Source organism: Varanus komodoensis, unplaced genomic scaffold (assembly GCF_004798865.1).
Source record: "Varanus komodoensis strain SLA01 unplaced genomic scaffold, ASM479886v1 scaffold45, whole genome shotgun sequence".
Taxonomy (NCBI): Eukaryota; Metazoa; Chordata; class Lepidosauria; order Squamata; family Varanidae; genus Varanus; species Varanus komodoensis.
Genome location: NW_025336011.1, coordinates 4,445,730 through 4,461,333, shown reverse-complemented (window position 1 = coordinate 4,461,333; position 15,604 = coordinate 4,445,730). Strand labels below are relative to the sequence as shown.

The 15,604-nt window shown below is 46.4% G+C and overlaps 1 protein-coding gene across 3 annotated transcripts in view; it reads right to left on the bottom strand.

Moving 5' to 3' along the window:
- The window catches only part of SGCA (sarcoglycan alpha), a 32,167-nt gene extending 17,168 nt beyond the window's left edge, over nt 1–14,999 (bottom strand). For all 3 annotated transcript variants that reach the window (XM_044444643.1, XM_044444644.1, XM_044444645.1), the window contains exons 1-8: nt 14,898–14,999; nt 11,483–11,617; nt 10,308–10,474; nt 9,554–9,626; nt 7,399–7,597; nt 6,409–6,571; nt 6,116–6,324; nt 3,801–3,827 (exon numbers count right to left, since the gene is read on the bottom strand). In XM_044444643.1, the coding sequence (XP_044300578.1) occupies nt 3,801–3,827; nt 6,116–6,324; nt 6,409–6,571; nt 7,399–7,597; nt 9,554–9,626; nt 10,308–10,474; nt 11,483–11,617; nt 14,898–14,937 (1,013 nt within the window). In that variant the 5' untranslated portion in view covers nt 14,938–14,999. The remainder of the gene's footprint in view (nt 1–3,800; nt 3,828–6,115; nt 6,325–6,408; nt 6,572–7,398; nt 7,598–9,553; nt 9,627–10,307; nt 10,475–11,482; nt 11,618–14,897) is intronic.
- Between the last annotated feature and the right edge of the window lie 605 nt (nt 15,000–15,604).

The following is a 15,604-nucleotide window of genomic DNA, read 5'->3' as shown; positions in this document are numbered from 1 at the left end:
GAAGAAAAAGCATCAGCCAAAGGTGAGGGGACGAGGGAGGAAGGCAAAGGATCCCACCAAGAAAAAAAGCAACCTGGCTACGCCTAGGAATGGCAGGAGCAAAAACAAGAGGCAAGGAAAGGCAGAGTCCTCTAAGAGAGCCCCCAAGAGAAGCAGGATGCCGACTATCCAAGCTGCCCAGAACCAGGTCAAAGTGTGAAGGATGCCTGCCTTGCACTCCAGAGTGACTTCTGCATCCTTGTGACTAATAAAGCAACCCCTGTATTTAAACTTCACTGGTACCTATACTAATTTTTTTAATAAGGAAGCAGAATATAGTTGTGGGAGGAGGTGATAGAACTTCAGGTATGTGATGAACGTTGGACATGTACATGGTAGGCCATGTCATGAATGGAGCCAGCTAGAGCTGGGGGTCAGACTAGATGGCCTGGGAGGCCCCTTCTGATGCACTCTGTTTCTATGTTTCTATGAAGAGATGGATGACTCTTCCTATTACATATATAAAATTTTATAGTTAATACAGTGTTTGGTATTATAAACAAATGACATTCATACAAAAAATCTAAGAGTTCCTTAAAATATCTTTCAAAACACATAGTTAATACCATGTTGAACAGAAGAGACAAAAATAATAAAGCATTGATTCAAAAATGGAGGAGTGGAGGAAGGGGAAAGAAGGTTTTAACAAATTCTAATAAAGGAAATGTCTTGTATTCACTCATATCTAAGCTGCATCTTGCCTCCATGAAGTCAGCCAAAGAGGGCCAGAGATGAGATAACTAGGTAGGCTTCTTAATGGACATACCTGGTTAATCACCTCCATGGCCTTCCAGACTTTACACAACCATTCTTCAGAAGTGACATAACATTAGTCCCCCCATATCTAGCAACCAAATCCGTAACAGCAATCCATAGTTATCAAATCATTTCCTTATGTACAGCAGCCTTCCCCACCATGAGGCACTCCAGGCTGTGCTGGACCTCAACTGCCAGCATCCCCCAGCCAGCTATGTTGGAAAGTGTAGTCCTACACACCTGCAGCACCCCAGGCTGAGAAACGTAAGAACCACCATGCTGTCTCAGACCAAGGATCTCTCTTCTCCAGCATTCTGTCCTCACACAGTGCCCTACTGGATGTGGCCCACAAGAGGGATAGGAATACAACTGCACCTTCCCATCCAGGCTCCCTGGCAGCTGGTGTACATGGGCAATGCAAAATGTATCCATCTCCATCATGTGTTGCAGCCACCCCCAGCCTGGTGCTTGAGCCAGCCTCTGAATTGCTTAGCTTTGATATGGTGGACGCCTTCAGACCATACTCTGGACCATGATAAAACATTGAATAACCCATACCTGCAGCCCCACCTAGACAACCCTTTCATGACATCTCAAATCAGCTGCCTGAGGAAGGGCTGGCCCAGTGCACCGTACCCAGGGGAAGCTACCAGCTGTCTGGATAGATGAAGAAGATAGCAGAGTTATCCTAGCCTCCTTCCTTCACCCCAAAACAAGGTGAGGTGGGGACAGAATCTTCGGAAACATACTCTCTTAACCTTGGAGCTTTTAGCAAGGAGAGGACATCACTCTTCCCCGTACTGTTCCCATCAGCAATGGCTAAACATGCTTTATTTCCACTCCAGCACATAATAATTCTATGTGGATGCACAATTCATTATGCCATCATAGTTCCTGCGGTTGTAAGAATGGGTGTTTATGCCTCACCATATTTTCCCGCAACAAGAGGCCTCTTTTTGCCACCCTTTAAATGAGCTCTAGCTGGAGAGAGAAACAGACAGACATAATACACAGGTGGTTTGCGTCTTCTAGACGCATTGCACCTTGATAAAAGATTGAGGCAAGCGTACATTGTACATTGCTGCTAAGAAGTTTCATATTTTTTCTGATTGGACATTACTCCTTTAGCACCAAATGACAGGCACAAAAGTTAGACAGTTGAAATACGGCACTTTATTTTATTTTTCTTACACGCAGCTTCAGCTATGGAAATCTCATGTCATTGACATAGGACCACACAAGTCAGATGGGTCAGATTTCCTGGGCTTTGTCTTCTTTCTCCTTGACCTTCTCTTCCTCTTCCTTCTCTTGGAGTCCCTCTTTTTTTTGAGGGCAAACATTGCCTTTCTCTTTCTCCTTCTCCTCCTCCTCCTCCTCCTTTTCCTCCTCCTCCTCCTCAGCACCTTCATCATCATCTTGCTGATGGCATAGGAGCCAGTCAGTCCACGGCCAGTCAACTTTCTCAACAAACCCTTGGCAACCAAGGCCCTCAGGACCCTCTTGAAGTAATTTTTCCGCTTCTCAAGGTCATAGCCCAAGGCTGCAACACTCTTCTTAATTGCTTGCAGGGATATACCGGTGCGTTTCTCAGTGGAAGCCACCACTTGGAAAATGAGCTTGGAGACGCCACGTCTGGGCAAAAGATTTTTCCAAGGGAAAGAAGGTTTATGGGCCTCTCTGCCTTTTGACTTAGACCTCAATGTGGACTTTACATTCAGACCAGAACAAGATGGCTGAGGTTCACCCACAACCCCATTTTCTTGCAGGGTTGGGGCAAAGTAGCCGACAGATATCGGTGTGGGATTCCTCGCATCAGAACATTCTGCATTATTCAGTGAGAAAGCCACTGAGCTTTCACTCATGGTACCCATTTTTCCTCAGACTTGGCTTGGCTGCTCCTTCTTCACCATGTCCCAGTTTCTAGAAGCTTGATGGGTTGGCACCTGTTTCTCTGTTAGTGGGTGCAGCGTTCTGAGCTTGAGGGCCTTTTCATCTGATGGGTCTTCCAGGAGTCCGTAGGTGGCCTGCCCCACACAGCAGAGAAGGTGTTGGATGGGATTACTGTGCAAGGCAGTTATGATTAGACGAGCCCACTTTGCCAGAGGTTATGAGGTTAGAGTGGGAGGGGCTTGAATTAAATAGTTGTCATGAGAACAGCTTGGTGAATTGTGGGATCACAAGAACTCTGTGATGCCTCTGTGCACGTGTGCCACATGGGCTTGATGTGATTGCCTTGTTTGGTGGCCTAGTCATGGGATGGAGGACAGGCATTAGAGGATGACTAAAAGAGTTTGACCAACAAACGCAACCTTCTATTCAATACCTGTGACACATACCAGTATCTAACTCTATGGCAATCTGCCCCAAACAGGGTACCCTACAGATGTGATGGACTACAAGTCCCATCATTCCCAACCAACAATGGCCCTGCTTTCTGGGGATGATGAGAGCTGTAGAAAACAACTGAAGGGCAACAGGTTGGGAAGCACTGCTGCATCCACATTTAGAATGAAGTATGCTTTTAAAAGGCCATGACATGATGTACAAAAAGAAAACGGAAACACAGTGTGGGATTGAAATGGGGAAAGAGAATTCAAAACACAGAAAAAGTGCAAGCTTCCGAGCTCTCCAGAAGTCTTTGTCAGGCAGGAAGCTGCAGAAAGCAGTTGGTGGGAAGAGGGATAAGCAGAAAGGTCTGCCTGAACTTTGTAGTCAGGATGCTGCCCTCACTGACCTGATGTTTGGAGCATCTTGCTTGAGAATGCGATCGGGAGCCTGCACTTTTGTGAGCATGTGTGTGTGACTTTTGAGTTGCCATAGTAAAGTCATGGCACCCTTTGGATTTTTTTTTCTTAGCACCAACATGTCTGTCTTTGGTTTTCATAAATACAAACCTGTCTGGGACAGGGTAAAAGACAACTGTATATTTTCCCCAAACCATTCAGAAATACGGTTTCTGAATTCACACAGAAACACAGCACATTTGCAGGTGGAAAACAACTTACTCTGACGTCTTCATGTCTCTTCGATGCCTGCAAACAAGAGAGAACAACTGAGGTGAGGTCCTGTTTGCATCACAAACATTCTCAATAGCGCAGTTAGAGCAAAATCAACACAAGTGCCACACTCTCCATCTGACCATATTCACCTAGGCTGGTCCGTATTTTCTGGCCCTTGGCAGTACATCCCTATTTTTCTCTCATCATTGTCAAGGGCAGCACTACAGTACATTGAGCTGAACTGAAAAGATGGGCACAAAGTGACTTCACCCACGAGCACCGTTTGAGGAATTTCCATTACCAAGAAAACATGGTTGTTGTAGAATTTCATACAACTCTGTTAATATTTGCAAACCCTAAGTGTAGAAGATGATAATTAATGCGTAGCATCACTCTCCTGTGCCATCTGGACTTCCAGGGCGGGTGGAGTGTGGGTATTGAGGGGGCCACATCGATACTAATAGCTACTTCAGTTTAATAGATCCTTAACACTCTTTCATTCCTATTCTTGATCGGGATTTTCTTCAGACATTGGCTCACACTTCAGCTCACTCACTCATGGACAAAATGCCTGTGACTTAACTCTTCGGAGCGACATGTACGTGCAGGCTGGTGGCAGGATCCAGACTATACCTGTCATCCTTTCTGCACTCAGCAGTTACATGAAAGTGATTTTTTTCCAAAACAGTCAATAGCACAGTTGCAGGCTCCATTGGTCTGGATCGGGGCCCCAGCAGGGTTTTATTGGGGCTTGGGCCCTTTGTTCCGGCCGTGGCCACGATCTGGACTGGGGGGCCAGGCCTCTTCTTCACATTAAAAGGAAACCTTCCACTGGCACAAGTGAACCCTTTCCCTCCAAGGCAAATAGTGGGAACCAAAGAGTTAAATCCCCCAACTCTCCTTCCCTCTCCCTCCCTCTCTCCCTCTCTCATACATCCACACACACAAGTACACACACATAGTAAACACACAAAGATCCTGAAGTCTCAAATTAGCTATTTGCTTGGGGGTAAAAACACATCCACACATTACTAATTGTGAGAATCATGTGGCATCTGGTTTGGTCCTAAACTGCAGCTCTTACTGGGGAAATATTCCCAAGCAGAGCTTTGATTCGTACATCTCAGATTGACTGTGCTATGTATTTGGGCTGGCAGAAGCTGCAATTTAGACACAAATGTGACATTCAAAACAAGTAACAAGCATGTTTTTTCTTTAGCTATTATACAGCACTGAGAGTATGGATACACAGAACCTTTAGCAAAATTCATAAGCAAAAAAAAAAGTTTAAGGCAAGAGTTACAGATTTACGAGGCAGGAAAGGTAGCATCAGTTGAGAGAACGGACCTTACTTAGCACCACTGAAGCTGGTGCAGTTGCAAAAAGTCATTGGCCAGGACATTTTGGGAGATAAAGGAAGAAAAGTAGTCTGAGCCAAATCCACAGACAGCTTTGCATGTAAAGTGTTTGTGTGTGAGGAGCAAGTTCTCATGCACACACATAAATGCATGAGGTGGCTGAGGAAGAGAAATTAATGTGAAGAGGGAGCCAGAAGAGAGATCCCTCTTTATACAGGAGTATGCAATTCAAATTTGTGTAACTTATGTTCATGTGACCCAGCCTTTCCCCAAGATGGCATCTTCTACATACTGTAGACTAAAATTCCCAGCATTCCCCAGAAAGTCCTGCTAGCTGAGGAATTCTGGGAGTTTTAGTCTAACATATGGGGGTGGGGGGCAGACCAGCTTGGGAAAAGATGATGTGACCATATTTAGCAGTATTTATTAATTGGGGAGATGTATATGTATATGAGGCTTCTTTGTGGCTCCCACATGAATCATTACAAATAGGGGATAAATTAATTTGATCCACATTTTAATGAAAATTTAAATAATTTTGAACTTTTGTTTCAAACCTAAAATGCACTAATCTTTCTAAACATAACTTCCCTGAATTTTGCATGGAATTCTCCAACAACAAGTACTCTTTATAATTAGAGAAAGTATACATAAAATGCATAAGCTAGTCAAAACAACATTAAAATACACTCACTTAGGGAAAACACTTGCAAAAAGGTATACCTTAGGGAAAACTGTATACAAAAATGCACATATTAAGAGAAATTCATGCACAAATAAGTATGAATGTTCATATGTATTTTATATGGTAAATCTTAACTCTCAGGACAAACTGAACTTAAGATTGGTAAAATAAGAAACTCAGAGCAGCCCAAATTAACAGGTTCTTCCATCCCTATGATATAATGCAACAGAGCCCACGGTCTCCCCAGCCTCCAATCCTTAGATGTACACTCAACTTACACGCCTTCCCGTCTGCAGCACATGATGTAGGCCAGGAGAAGAGAGAGGAGAAGGCCCAAGAGGAAGGGGAGGAGAAACGTAAGCAAGAAGTCATCGAAGAATGCTCTGTCAGGGGCATCATCTGGAGGATCGAATTCGCTGCCCTCTTCAAGCACCCCGTCTCCATAGATGGTCACCATTTCCGTGGCATTCACCTTTGTGAGGTCTATCTGAGGATCGTAAAAAAGGAAGAGATGTGAGGGGAGTGGGCAGCAGCCCAAACATCCCTACCACCACTGCCTGCCTTCTCTCACCAAGGTAAGGTTGCACCAGTCAACCTGGAATCGGGGGCTGAAGCTGTCGTGACAGGTCATGACTGGTTGCTGCTCCAGCTTGCAACGGTAGCGGTTGTCAGGGGACTTGGCCTCCGTTAAGCAGCTGGTGAATGGATCCTTGGAACCCATCGTGATGTAAACCCTGTAGGGAAGCGAGAAGAAGCCCAGCATGCCAAGGGGAAGCAAGATGGTGGAAGAATCATAGTGCTGAAAGGAAACTGAATTCTTGGTTCTTTTTCCAGGACCCTCAAAGACACTCCTAATGGGATGTCTGCTATGGGCTGGCAGGTTAACTTCTCCCTATTCCAGCTTCCGCCCAGCCTTGTGCCTTTCCAAGGGGTTGAGTGGGAGAAGCTGTTGCCTTGTACATCTGGAGGGTGCCAAATGTTCTGTCATAGAATAGTAGAGTTGAAGGGGCTGATTAGGCCTCAGGTCTAACCCCCTGCTCGATGTAGGTTCTAGACACTATCTCTCATCCGAGTCTACCTTGCAGGGTTGCTTGCCTTACCCTGAGTCAGATCCATGGTCCATCAAGCCCATGAACAGACTGGCAGGCAGTGCTAGTCCAGGGTTTCAGACTGGGGCCTTTCCTGGCCTTACCAAAGATACCAACAACTGGAACTGCGATTTTCTATAATCCAAGTATCTTTTCTAACACTGGCCTAGATGCATGCATACATATGGAGGGTGGGGTGGGGGTGGAAGCATGGAAATGTTTTGAGGAAAGTAAAACTTTGCAGTGTACTGCAACATAGGAGGCCTTCACAACAACATAGGAATAGATCCCATTGTGGAGCTATTGTCATTTCCCACTTTTCAAACCTCTGAGTGAATTCCTCCAAGCCCAGTGATGAAGGGATGGCACAGAAAGAACCACATGGTCTAAAGGAATCTTGAGGAGCTCCTGAGTAGACCAGGACTTTGACAGCTATGTTTCCCGAAGGCGGTTTCCACGGTCCCATTGCTTACCCTTCCTTCCTGTTCTCAATTGGCAACGGTACCCGGCCTCCCCGATCCAAGGCTGAGGTGATGTTGACGACACTCAAGACTTCTTGCTCCCACATACTGTCCACGGCATCCTGAAATTGCTCCTGGGCATCCACTGGCAGCATTTCCTCCACATCCCAGTTCTTTACCAAGAAGTCAGCTTGATACGGCATCTGTTTGTCTGCAAGGAGAGGGAGGCATGAAGCGAGGCTGGGAGAGGAAGAGCAGGGAGGAGGCAGGCCTCACGGCTGGCTGTGCGACCTTCAGTGCTGGTTCCTTAGGAAAGCCACCCTGTGCAGCCTCAGTCCCTTAACCCCACGCAAGAGAAAGTGGGGCTGCTTGATACTTCACCAACCCCATCCCTGCACGCCAAACATGTTGCACCATGCAGTGCTTCAGGCTGTATTGAGTGGCTGAGCAGGCAGGTACGAAGGCACAGAGGGCCAAAGCCCCATTCCAAAGCAAGCCCCATAGGAGACCCCACAGCAGGCCTGGGGCTGTTCCTGCGCACACACACCGAAATGCAGGCCCAGCCTGCACATGTACATGTCCCTTCCTGGGAGCAGGGCACACATCCTCTGGAAGACCAGGACGGCAGAGCATCCTCCTTGCTTGCCCATCAATCTCTCCTTTCACCAGCGTGCCAAACAGGGGGCTGGTAGACCAGCTGGAGGACGTTTCTGCTCCTGTACAAGATCTGTGAGGACGCCTCTGTTTGCCCCCCTGGAGTAGGGGGAATTGGAAGAAACTGGGGAGAACACCTGCACAGGCTGCACAGGCAGCTTCCAGCAGCCACGTGGGGCCAGCCCACTAACACTCTGAGACGAGCTTCACCAGCTCTGCTCTTGTGTCTGGCGGACACCCGAGAGCACCACTAGGTTGGTGAGCGAGAGCTACAGAGCCCTCCCAGCAGTGGCCCACACACCTGTGGATCTGTCTTTCGGTGGAAACATAAAGCCTTTTCATTACAGATTTTTAAGGGGGGCCCTAAAGACCCAAGAGCCTTCTCTTAAACAATAATTTATTTGGTATTCCTGTAGTTTCTAATTATTTGCCTGATTTTGCCATTTTTACTGGACTGGATATTGTTTGTTATTCTGTCCCATGTTGCTAATGAACAGCATTCTGTAAGGTTTAAAACTGGTTATTAATCTAATATTATGAATTTATAGGAGTGGAAGCTGCATTGGGAAGATTTGACCCTAAAAGACAGCCTACAAATATTTTTGATAAGTTGCTCATCCCTAACTCCATTTAGTTTAGCAATAAATTAAAATCTGTGTGGTTCCAATATCGATCCATGGGGGAATCATTACCCGCAGCTCATTACCCTTCACCATGAAGACTCTCCATCCACTGCGCTGCTCTGCTTCTCGCTCGGCCATAGGAAGGCCTGCCCTCTTCCACCATGTCTGCTTTTTGACCTTAGGAGCCCTTGGTGAGGGCTGCTGTCAGACGTTCAAGAAAATTATGTACTTGCACACTGGTTGGAACACTCAACAAATCCTGCAAAGTTGTTGGGAATTCGCTAGACAAGATCCTTGCTGCAGGATCCCTCTTGAGGCATGACCAGCATCATGGGGATCTTGTTTGCCCGGGCGCCAGTTAGGATGGGACCCTCCTAAGAACATGCAGATCATAGGGGGGGGGGCAGCCCAATTCTGCAATTCACACTGAAGGCTACCTGTGGTGGGCATTGCGGGAACAGGCCCTGCGGAGAAGCCGCTGAGCGATGGCGAGAGTGGCCGCAGGGGACAGATTTGCATGAAGCGTTCATGTGCTGTCAAATACGGGCAGGTGTGAATTTAGAAATAATGGTTATGATGTAAATGGAAATACAGACAGAGAATGAACTCTATTACCTGTCTTCTGATGCTGCTGCAGGTTCCATAGACCCCAGTGAGGTGCTAGGTGGAAATGGCTGGGCAGTAGCTGCCTTCTCAGTCTTTGAGGTTATCTTCTACTCACCTCATCACTGGCACATCCTTTCCTAGCATCCCAAAAAGCGACTCTCCCTATCACTAATAAAAGCAACTAAGTGGCAAAATCCCTTATAAAATTAATAGAAAGGAGAGAGGGAGAGTAGGGGGGTTTGGTACACAGCATGCCTTTCCTGTGTGAATAATGAAATATTTACCTGGAAACAGGGAAATTTTAATGATCATTGTTTGCCTCACAGTCTCATAGGTGTACCGGTTATATGCCGTTACCTGTCACAGAGATGAGAAAGAGATGTGGAACTCCTATAATTTAATTAATTTATGCTTTTTAAAGTACCCCTATATTCAAGAAGAATATATATATATATATATATATTTCCAAAGAGTAAAGCAACCCTTTCCAGTCTAAACCAAATGGCAATCATAATTAAAGCTGGATTTACAGACTGAGAGCAAAAACTTTAGGAGGTTCTAAATATTTTGAAGATGGACCTTCAGGTGTAGCACTAGGATATTTGACCACACAACCAATCCAGACAGAAGCACAAAGTCCCAGGTTTTCCAGGCAGTCCAATGGGGACTACAAAATGTATATGTCCACATCACAGAACTCACTCACACGATACAAAATAAAAGTCATAATCGGGCCTATTTGCTGAGTTTAGCCTTAAGGGCAGAAAGAAATCAGAATGATCAGGGATGGGGAACCTGAAGGGAATGGGTCAAATCCAGCCCACTTAGGGTCCCAATCGCTCGTTCCCACCATAGGAACTGGCCCCAAGGGCTCCTCCTAAATCAAATTTGGGCCTGGGGCTGAAAGAGACCCCCCACCTCAGGGTTACAGGACTTTCTCAAGTACAAGCTTCAAGTAACTGAGGTCAAGAAACCTCTCAGGGAAACCATGAGCAAAACATGCCATCTTTCTACCATGGAATTATAAAACACACCCACCTCAATCGTCTGCTTGCCAACATCTTTCTTTGTGGGGGACCCATAGAGATACCCCGTGTCAAAGGGAGTGCGTTGGATGTAGCGTAGCCACCGGGGCAGGTCAGGATGATCCAGAAGATTGGCGTGGAAGGTGATGGGAGAGTCAGGCAGAGGATCATTCGGCGGTTCTGGAAGATTTCAGACCCAGACGGAGCTAAAATTATGCATCTGCCACAATTTGTGCTTCCGCCTCAACAAGAGGACTGGGTGGGCTATGTGTATGTGTGGTGTGGATGATGGATGGAGGGAAGGACAGAAGGACGGATGTTAGCAATGTGACATGGGAAAGGGATCATATTTAAAGGAGAAAAGTGCTGGGTAGGAAGGCTTAACCCTCCCCACCCCAACCCCCACCACTACACACACACACACACACAAAGATACATACATCCAGATCTGGACTGGGCTTTCATTAGAACAAATAAACATGTTAGGATCATTTAAAATAGCATGCCGTTTAGCCCTAAGACTAAGAATATGCAAATGATCCATCACATTTTGCTTCTCATCTTTGCTCCACCTTCCCTTTCCCCCTCTTGTTTTGGTCCTTCCCCTGCCTTGGATGTAACACTGTAAGCTCATTAAGACTGGGAAACATTGTAGATGATGATGATGATGATAATGATGGTGATGGTGATGGTAGGTTGGATTCAGGCTTAGGTCACATTTGGAGGAAATGCATTAAAATCAATGGAACTAAAGCTAATCACAACAAATGCAAGCCCTATTGGCTGTAATGGGTGCATGCAAAATATGTCAAAGTATGAATCCAGCATACTGCTTATGCTATTAGTAATGACGAAAACAAAACAAGAACAAGGCAATATAACGCAGGAGATGCTATAGGCTTTAGCAGGGTTCTGGGGTGGCTTGATAACCCCCACAACAAGCCATCCTGCCCAAGTTCACACATCCTGACAAGCCGTGGCAAACACCCACCACAGGTTGAAAACTCACAGTGGCGACCGTCACACCCCGAGGCACACTGCAGCTTATTTAAGCCCCGGAGGGTGCCAGCGATGGTGTGACCCAGTTTTATGCATAGCAAGGCAAGAACCAACTTGATTCTAGGCCATGGTGGAGGGAGGGAGAGATGGACAGAGAAAAACAGAGGGAGAAACAACCAAATCCCTTACCATTGTTGTCCATGGGGGCAGGAAAAGCATCTTTGAAGCCCTCTCTTTCCAACTCATGAACAAAGATTTCTCCAACTGCAGCAGAAAGGCTGAGGACAGGGAGGGTGTCAGCCAGGCCCCTGCTGAAGAGAAACCCTGGCAGAAAATAAAGGGGACCATGGATTAAGATCAAAATCCCTGTTCCAAGACACAGACTTCCTTCGAGTGAAATCTCCAACTTACGTTGAGCCCATGAATGAAAGCCCTCCACATGTCCCGTCTTTGACAGACAGACTCAGCTCTTCTAAGATCAAGGCTGTGGCTTCTTTTATGGACTCAATCCATCTCTTACTTGGGCGTACCCTTCCCTAACTGAAACTTACAAACTGCTGCCATTCATAATTTTCTGGTTTGGAATATGCATTGTCTAAGCCGTAACACGCAGAAAGCATGCTTCCCCAGGCAAAGAACATTTCCTTTTCCTTGGTGGTTTAATCCTCTGTATGCTGCATTTCAAGAGCCTTGCATTTGTTCTTATCTCTGCTCTTTTATACTGTATTTCTTTTCATTAGTTTCATCAGAACACTCACTTTTTTCCTAAGCTGCCCTGGGAAACTGCTGAAGGAAGGGCTATAAATCCTTTAAATGAAACAAAAAAATGTTATTGCATATTGAACACTCCTTTTCCCAGAAGTTTTTCTCTGGCTCAGAATACAAATGAAATTCTGTGTGTAGCAGCTTTGGTGGCCTTGGAGGGAAAAGAGGAGCAAGGTGGGTGGAACCTCTCAAACACATGGGGTGTTCTCTGAATTAGGCATTTATTGTGAGTTCATAGCTCCTCACTCTTGGTAGTTTGCAGAGCTTTACATGATGGCATCCTCCAAGGCCTGCCTTTTATTTATTTATTTTTTTTACAGCAACGAAATCTGATTATTTTCAGGAAATCACAGGATGAGAAGCTGAGCTATTTTTGCAATTCCATTACACTACAGTGCCACCTTGTGCCTGTGTAATGGAACATACAGAAAGGCAAAAGAGAGAAAAAACAGGAGTAAGAAATACACGTAAAGGGGTCCATAAAAATTTTGAAAACGCAATTCTTGCTGGTTTTCACACTTCCCTTTGTTACCACCAGGAACAGCAGGTATCTTTGAAATTTTCCTCTGTGTGTGTGTATCTGCAGAAACAATTGTTCTTTATTATTTCTGCCATTAGTTATTATCCTTTGAATTTCTGATGGCTTTTCAAATTGTTGTAGGTCCCTCCGGTTGCCAATCCCAGATGAAAAGAAGGCAATGACTCTCATAAACATACACTAACAAAGGAATGTACGTATTATCTGGATGGAGCAGGTAATGTTTCAAAGCTGAAAGCAAACTTCCAGACTGCACACATGTCAAATCACCCTGGGCTTCTTTTCATTGGGAGTACAACCCGTCAAGGTGTAGGCAAAGGGTGACTTGTTCTTGAAGATCTTAAAGCTCTTAGGTTCAATATCAAGCCTCACTTAGTGCAAAGTTAATCAAATACTCTGGGTGCATCAAGGAGACTTGGGTGCAAACAGAGCTGAGCTGAGTCAAAGAAGTTTCTCTCTCTTTTTGGCCTGGGTTTCTTGGGTAGAAAAAGACTTGCATGCTAAGGTGTTCTGCGGTGGTGGTTTCGTTCTGTTAGAGTCCTGGCCTGAAATGCTCTGCCCCCTTGGCCATGGCACTGTTTGTGACTCAATAAAGTTTGGCAAATGCTTCACTTTCTGCATTCTGCCTGCTTTATTCATCCACTTCAGGGCTTTGTTTTATCTGCTCTCTGCCTTCAAAGGAATATTTTAACATCCAAAAGGTGCTAACCTTATAGATTTTTTTTCACACTAGCTTGCTCTATTCCCAGCAGGAGAGGGATTTTTCTTGTCTTTTACCATCTCATCCTTGGGGGGAAATTGTCACTTCCATGCGCCAGCAAGGCCTGTCTGAAATCTCCTTGAGAAACAGATTGTTGGGCCACAGCTTGCCTTTGAAGATCAGCAGATCCAGCACAAGTACCACCCAAGCTGTTGCCTGCTGCTTCCCCAAACCCCTCTGTGAAGGTCTAGCCCAGCCGTCACCCACCTGACTCCCTTGAGATTTCTTAGACTACACCTCCCATCAGGCCTAGCCAGTGTGGCTAATGGTCTGGGAGGATGACTGATGGCATCCAAAGAAGGGCTCAGAGACTCAATTAAACCATTACAGATGGATTGGGGAATGAATATGCAGCCTCCCATGCACTTTCCTTGACAACTCCCACCATCCCTGGACATTGGACATGCATCTGGTGCAACAAAAAAATCTGATCCTCTTTAAAAATGCCACAGATCCCTTTTTCAATTTTCCTTGAACGTATAAAACTACAAGAGAGATTGCTAGGGTGCTGTCGTGGTTGAGAGTATGGGACCGGGACTCAGGAGATCTGGCCTCTAGTCCCCATTCAGCCATGAATCCCACTAGGGGACTTTGAGCCAGTGACTGAGGCTTAGCCTAACCCACCTCACAGGGTTGTTGTTGGGAGGATAAAAAGGAAAAGAGGACTTTGCAAGCCGCTTTGGGTTCCTTACAAGAGGAAGAAAGGCAGTGTATAAATACCAGCGTAATACTACCAAGAATATTTTTCCATGTGGGGGTCTAAGAGCAGATTTGAAGGTGTGGCTTTAGGAGAATGTGTGGGAAAGTAGCACCCCCACAGGGCTGCTCTGATCCCTGTCAGACGCCACCAAAGGTTGCTGACAGGTAAAAAGGAAACTGTCCGATTGTGGCCCTCCCACAACTCTCCCATTTTGGCTCGAAAAGTGCCATCCTCCTGCCTAGCCACGCTTATTGCTTCTTGGCTTTAGGATCCTTCACTTATTGAATACAATTGCCCTCTTATCCCGATGACTGGAGTTCTGTGAATCTCAAAAGCCTACACACGCCTACACCGGCTGAATTCTCTGGCCAAAGAAATATCGCCACCTCCACGGAGAACCCCTCTGTTCTCTCTAGCAAACATGGCAACAGCCGCCTCCACCCAGGCGACGAACAAAAGGGACTACAGCCTGACACTAAAATTAGAAGGTGTCTAGGAGAGGCAGGGAGAAATCAGCCAAAACTTCTGATCTCTAAGAATGGTAGGCATGCTCGCAGGACTAAAAGGAAGGTGCCAAAATAGATGCACGAGGGTGGGAGTACTTGTGGTCTCTCCCTTCTTCGGGGGAGCAAGGGGTTTGTGCTGGGACTTAAAAAACACACAGACAAAAAGTTTGGAATAGCTCTCAGCACCGTGTCTTTCCTGAGCCCCTGCCCATGGCTTCGGGGAGCGGGGCTTGAAACCAGCTTGTGCTCACCTCCCACCTCCAGGTCCTCAAGAGGGTCCTATGGGGGAAATATTGTGAACGTCTCCAGATATAAAAATCTAGGAACAAACTTGCCTGCAAGGAAGCAACTCCCAATGAGGCGCGCTCTTGCCATCTTGCGAGGGGAAATATTTGATTGACAAGGGCAGGCTGGTGCCTGCGTGTGCCTGCGTGTGTGCTGCACAGACAGGGGCTAAAACAAAACGAGTGAGCAGCCCAGTCCCCGGGACTCAGCCCCGTAACTGCCACGAGAGGGCGCCGTGGGCCCGCGGAAAGAGCCGCTGATTCGGCCGGCCAAAGGACAGACGGCTCGAAGCATTGAGTGTAGTTGCGCGGCGGAAGACTTCACCTTAGAAACAGCTTCCATTTAATTATCGTGGATAATACGAGGCGGTGAGGCCGAACAAGTGATAGATACAGACTAGACGATACATATTAGCCCATGATGGGGACTGTGATGGGGAAAAGGCTGGGGAAGATCGCCAAGTCTCTCTGTGGCTGCCGCAGAAACGGAAGTCCTGGGAAGTTTAAGCTGGCGGCTGCCAGCACTAGCTGTAGTGAGGCATCCCTTTGCAGCCCTCGGTGCACACCTTCCAAACAAGGCAAGCGGGGCCGGAGCTGCAGCACCGGAGGGGAGACACCGGCGGGGAGACGAGGGGAGAGTGGACGTTAGTAGCCCCGCATAAGGTACATTTTTTTAATGGAGCAACATTAAAAGAACAAAAAACACAACTCCAGAAGAATTACACAACTTTAAGGTCAACAAAGAAATAGAAAATATG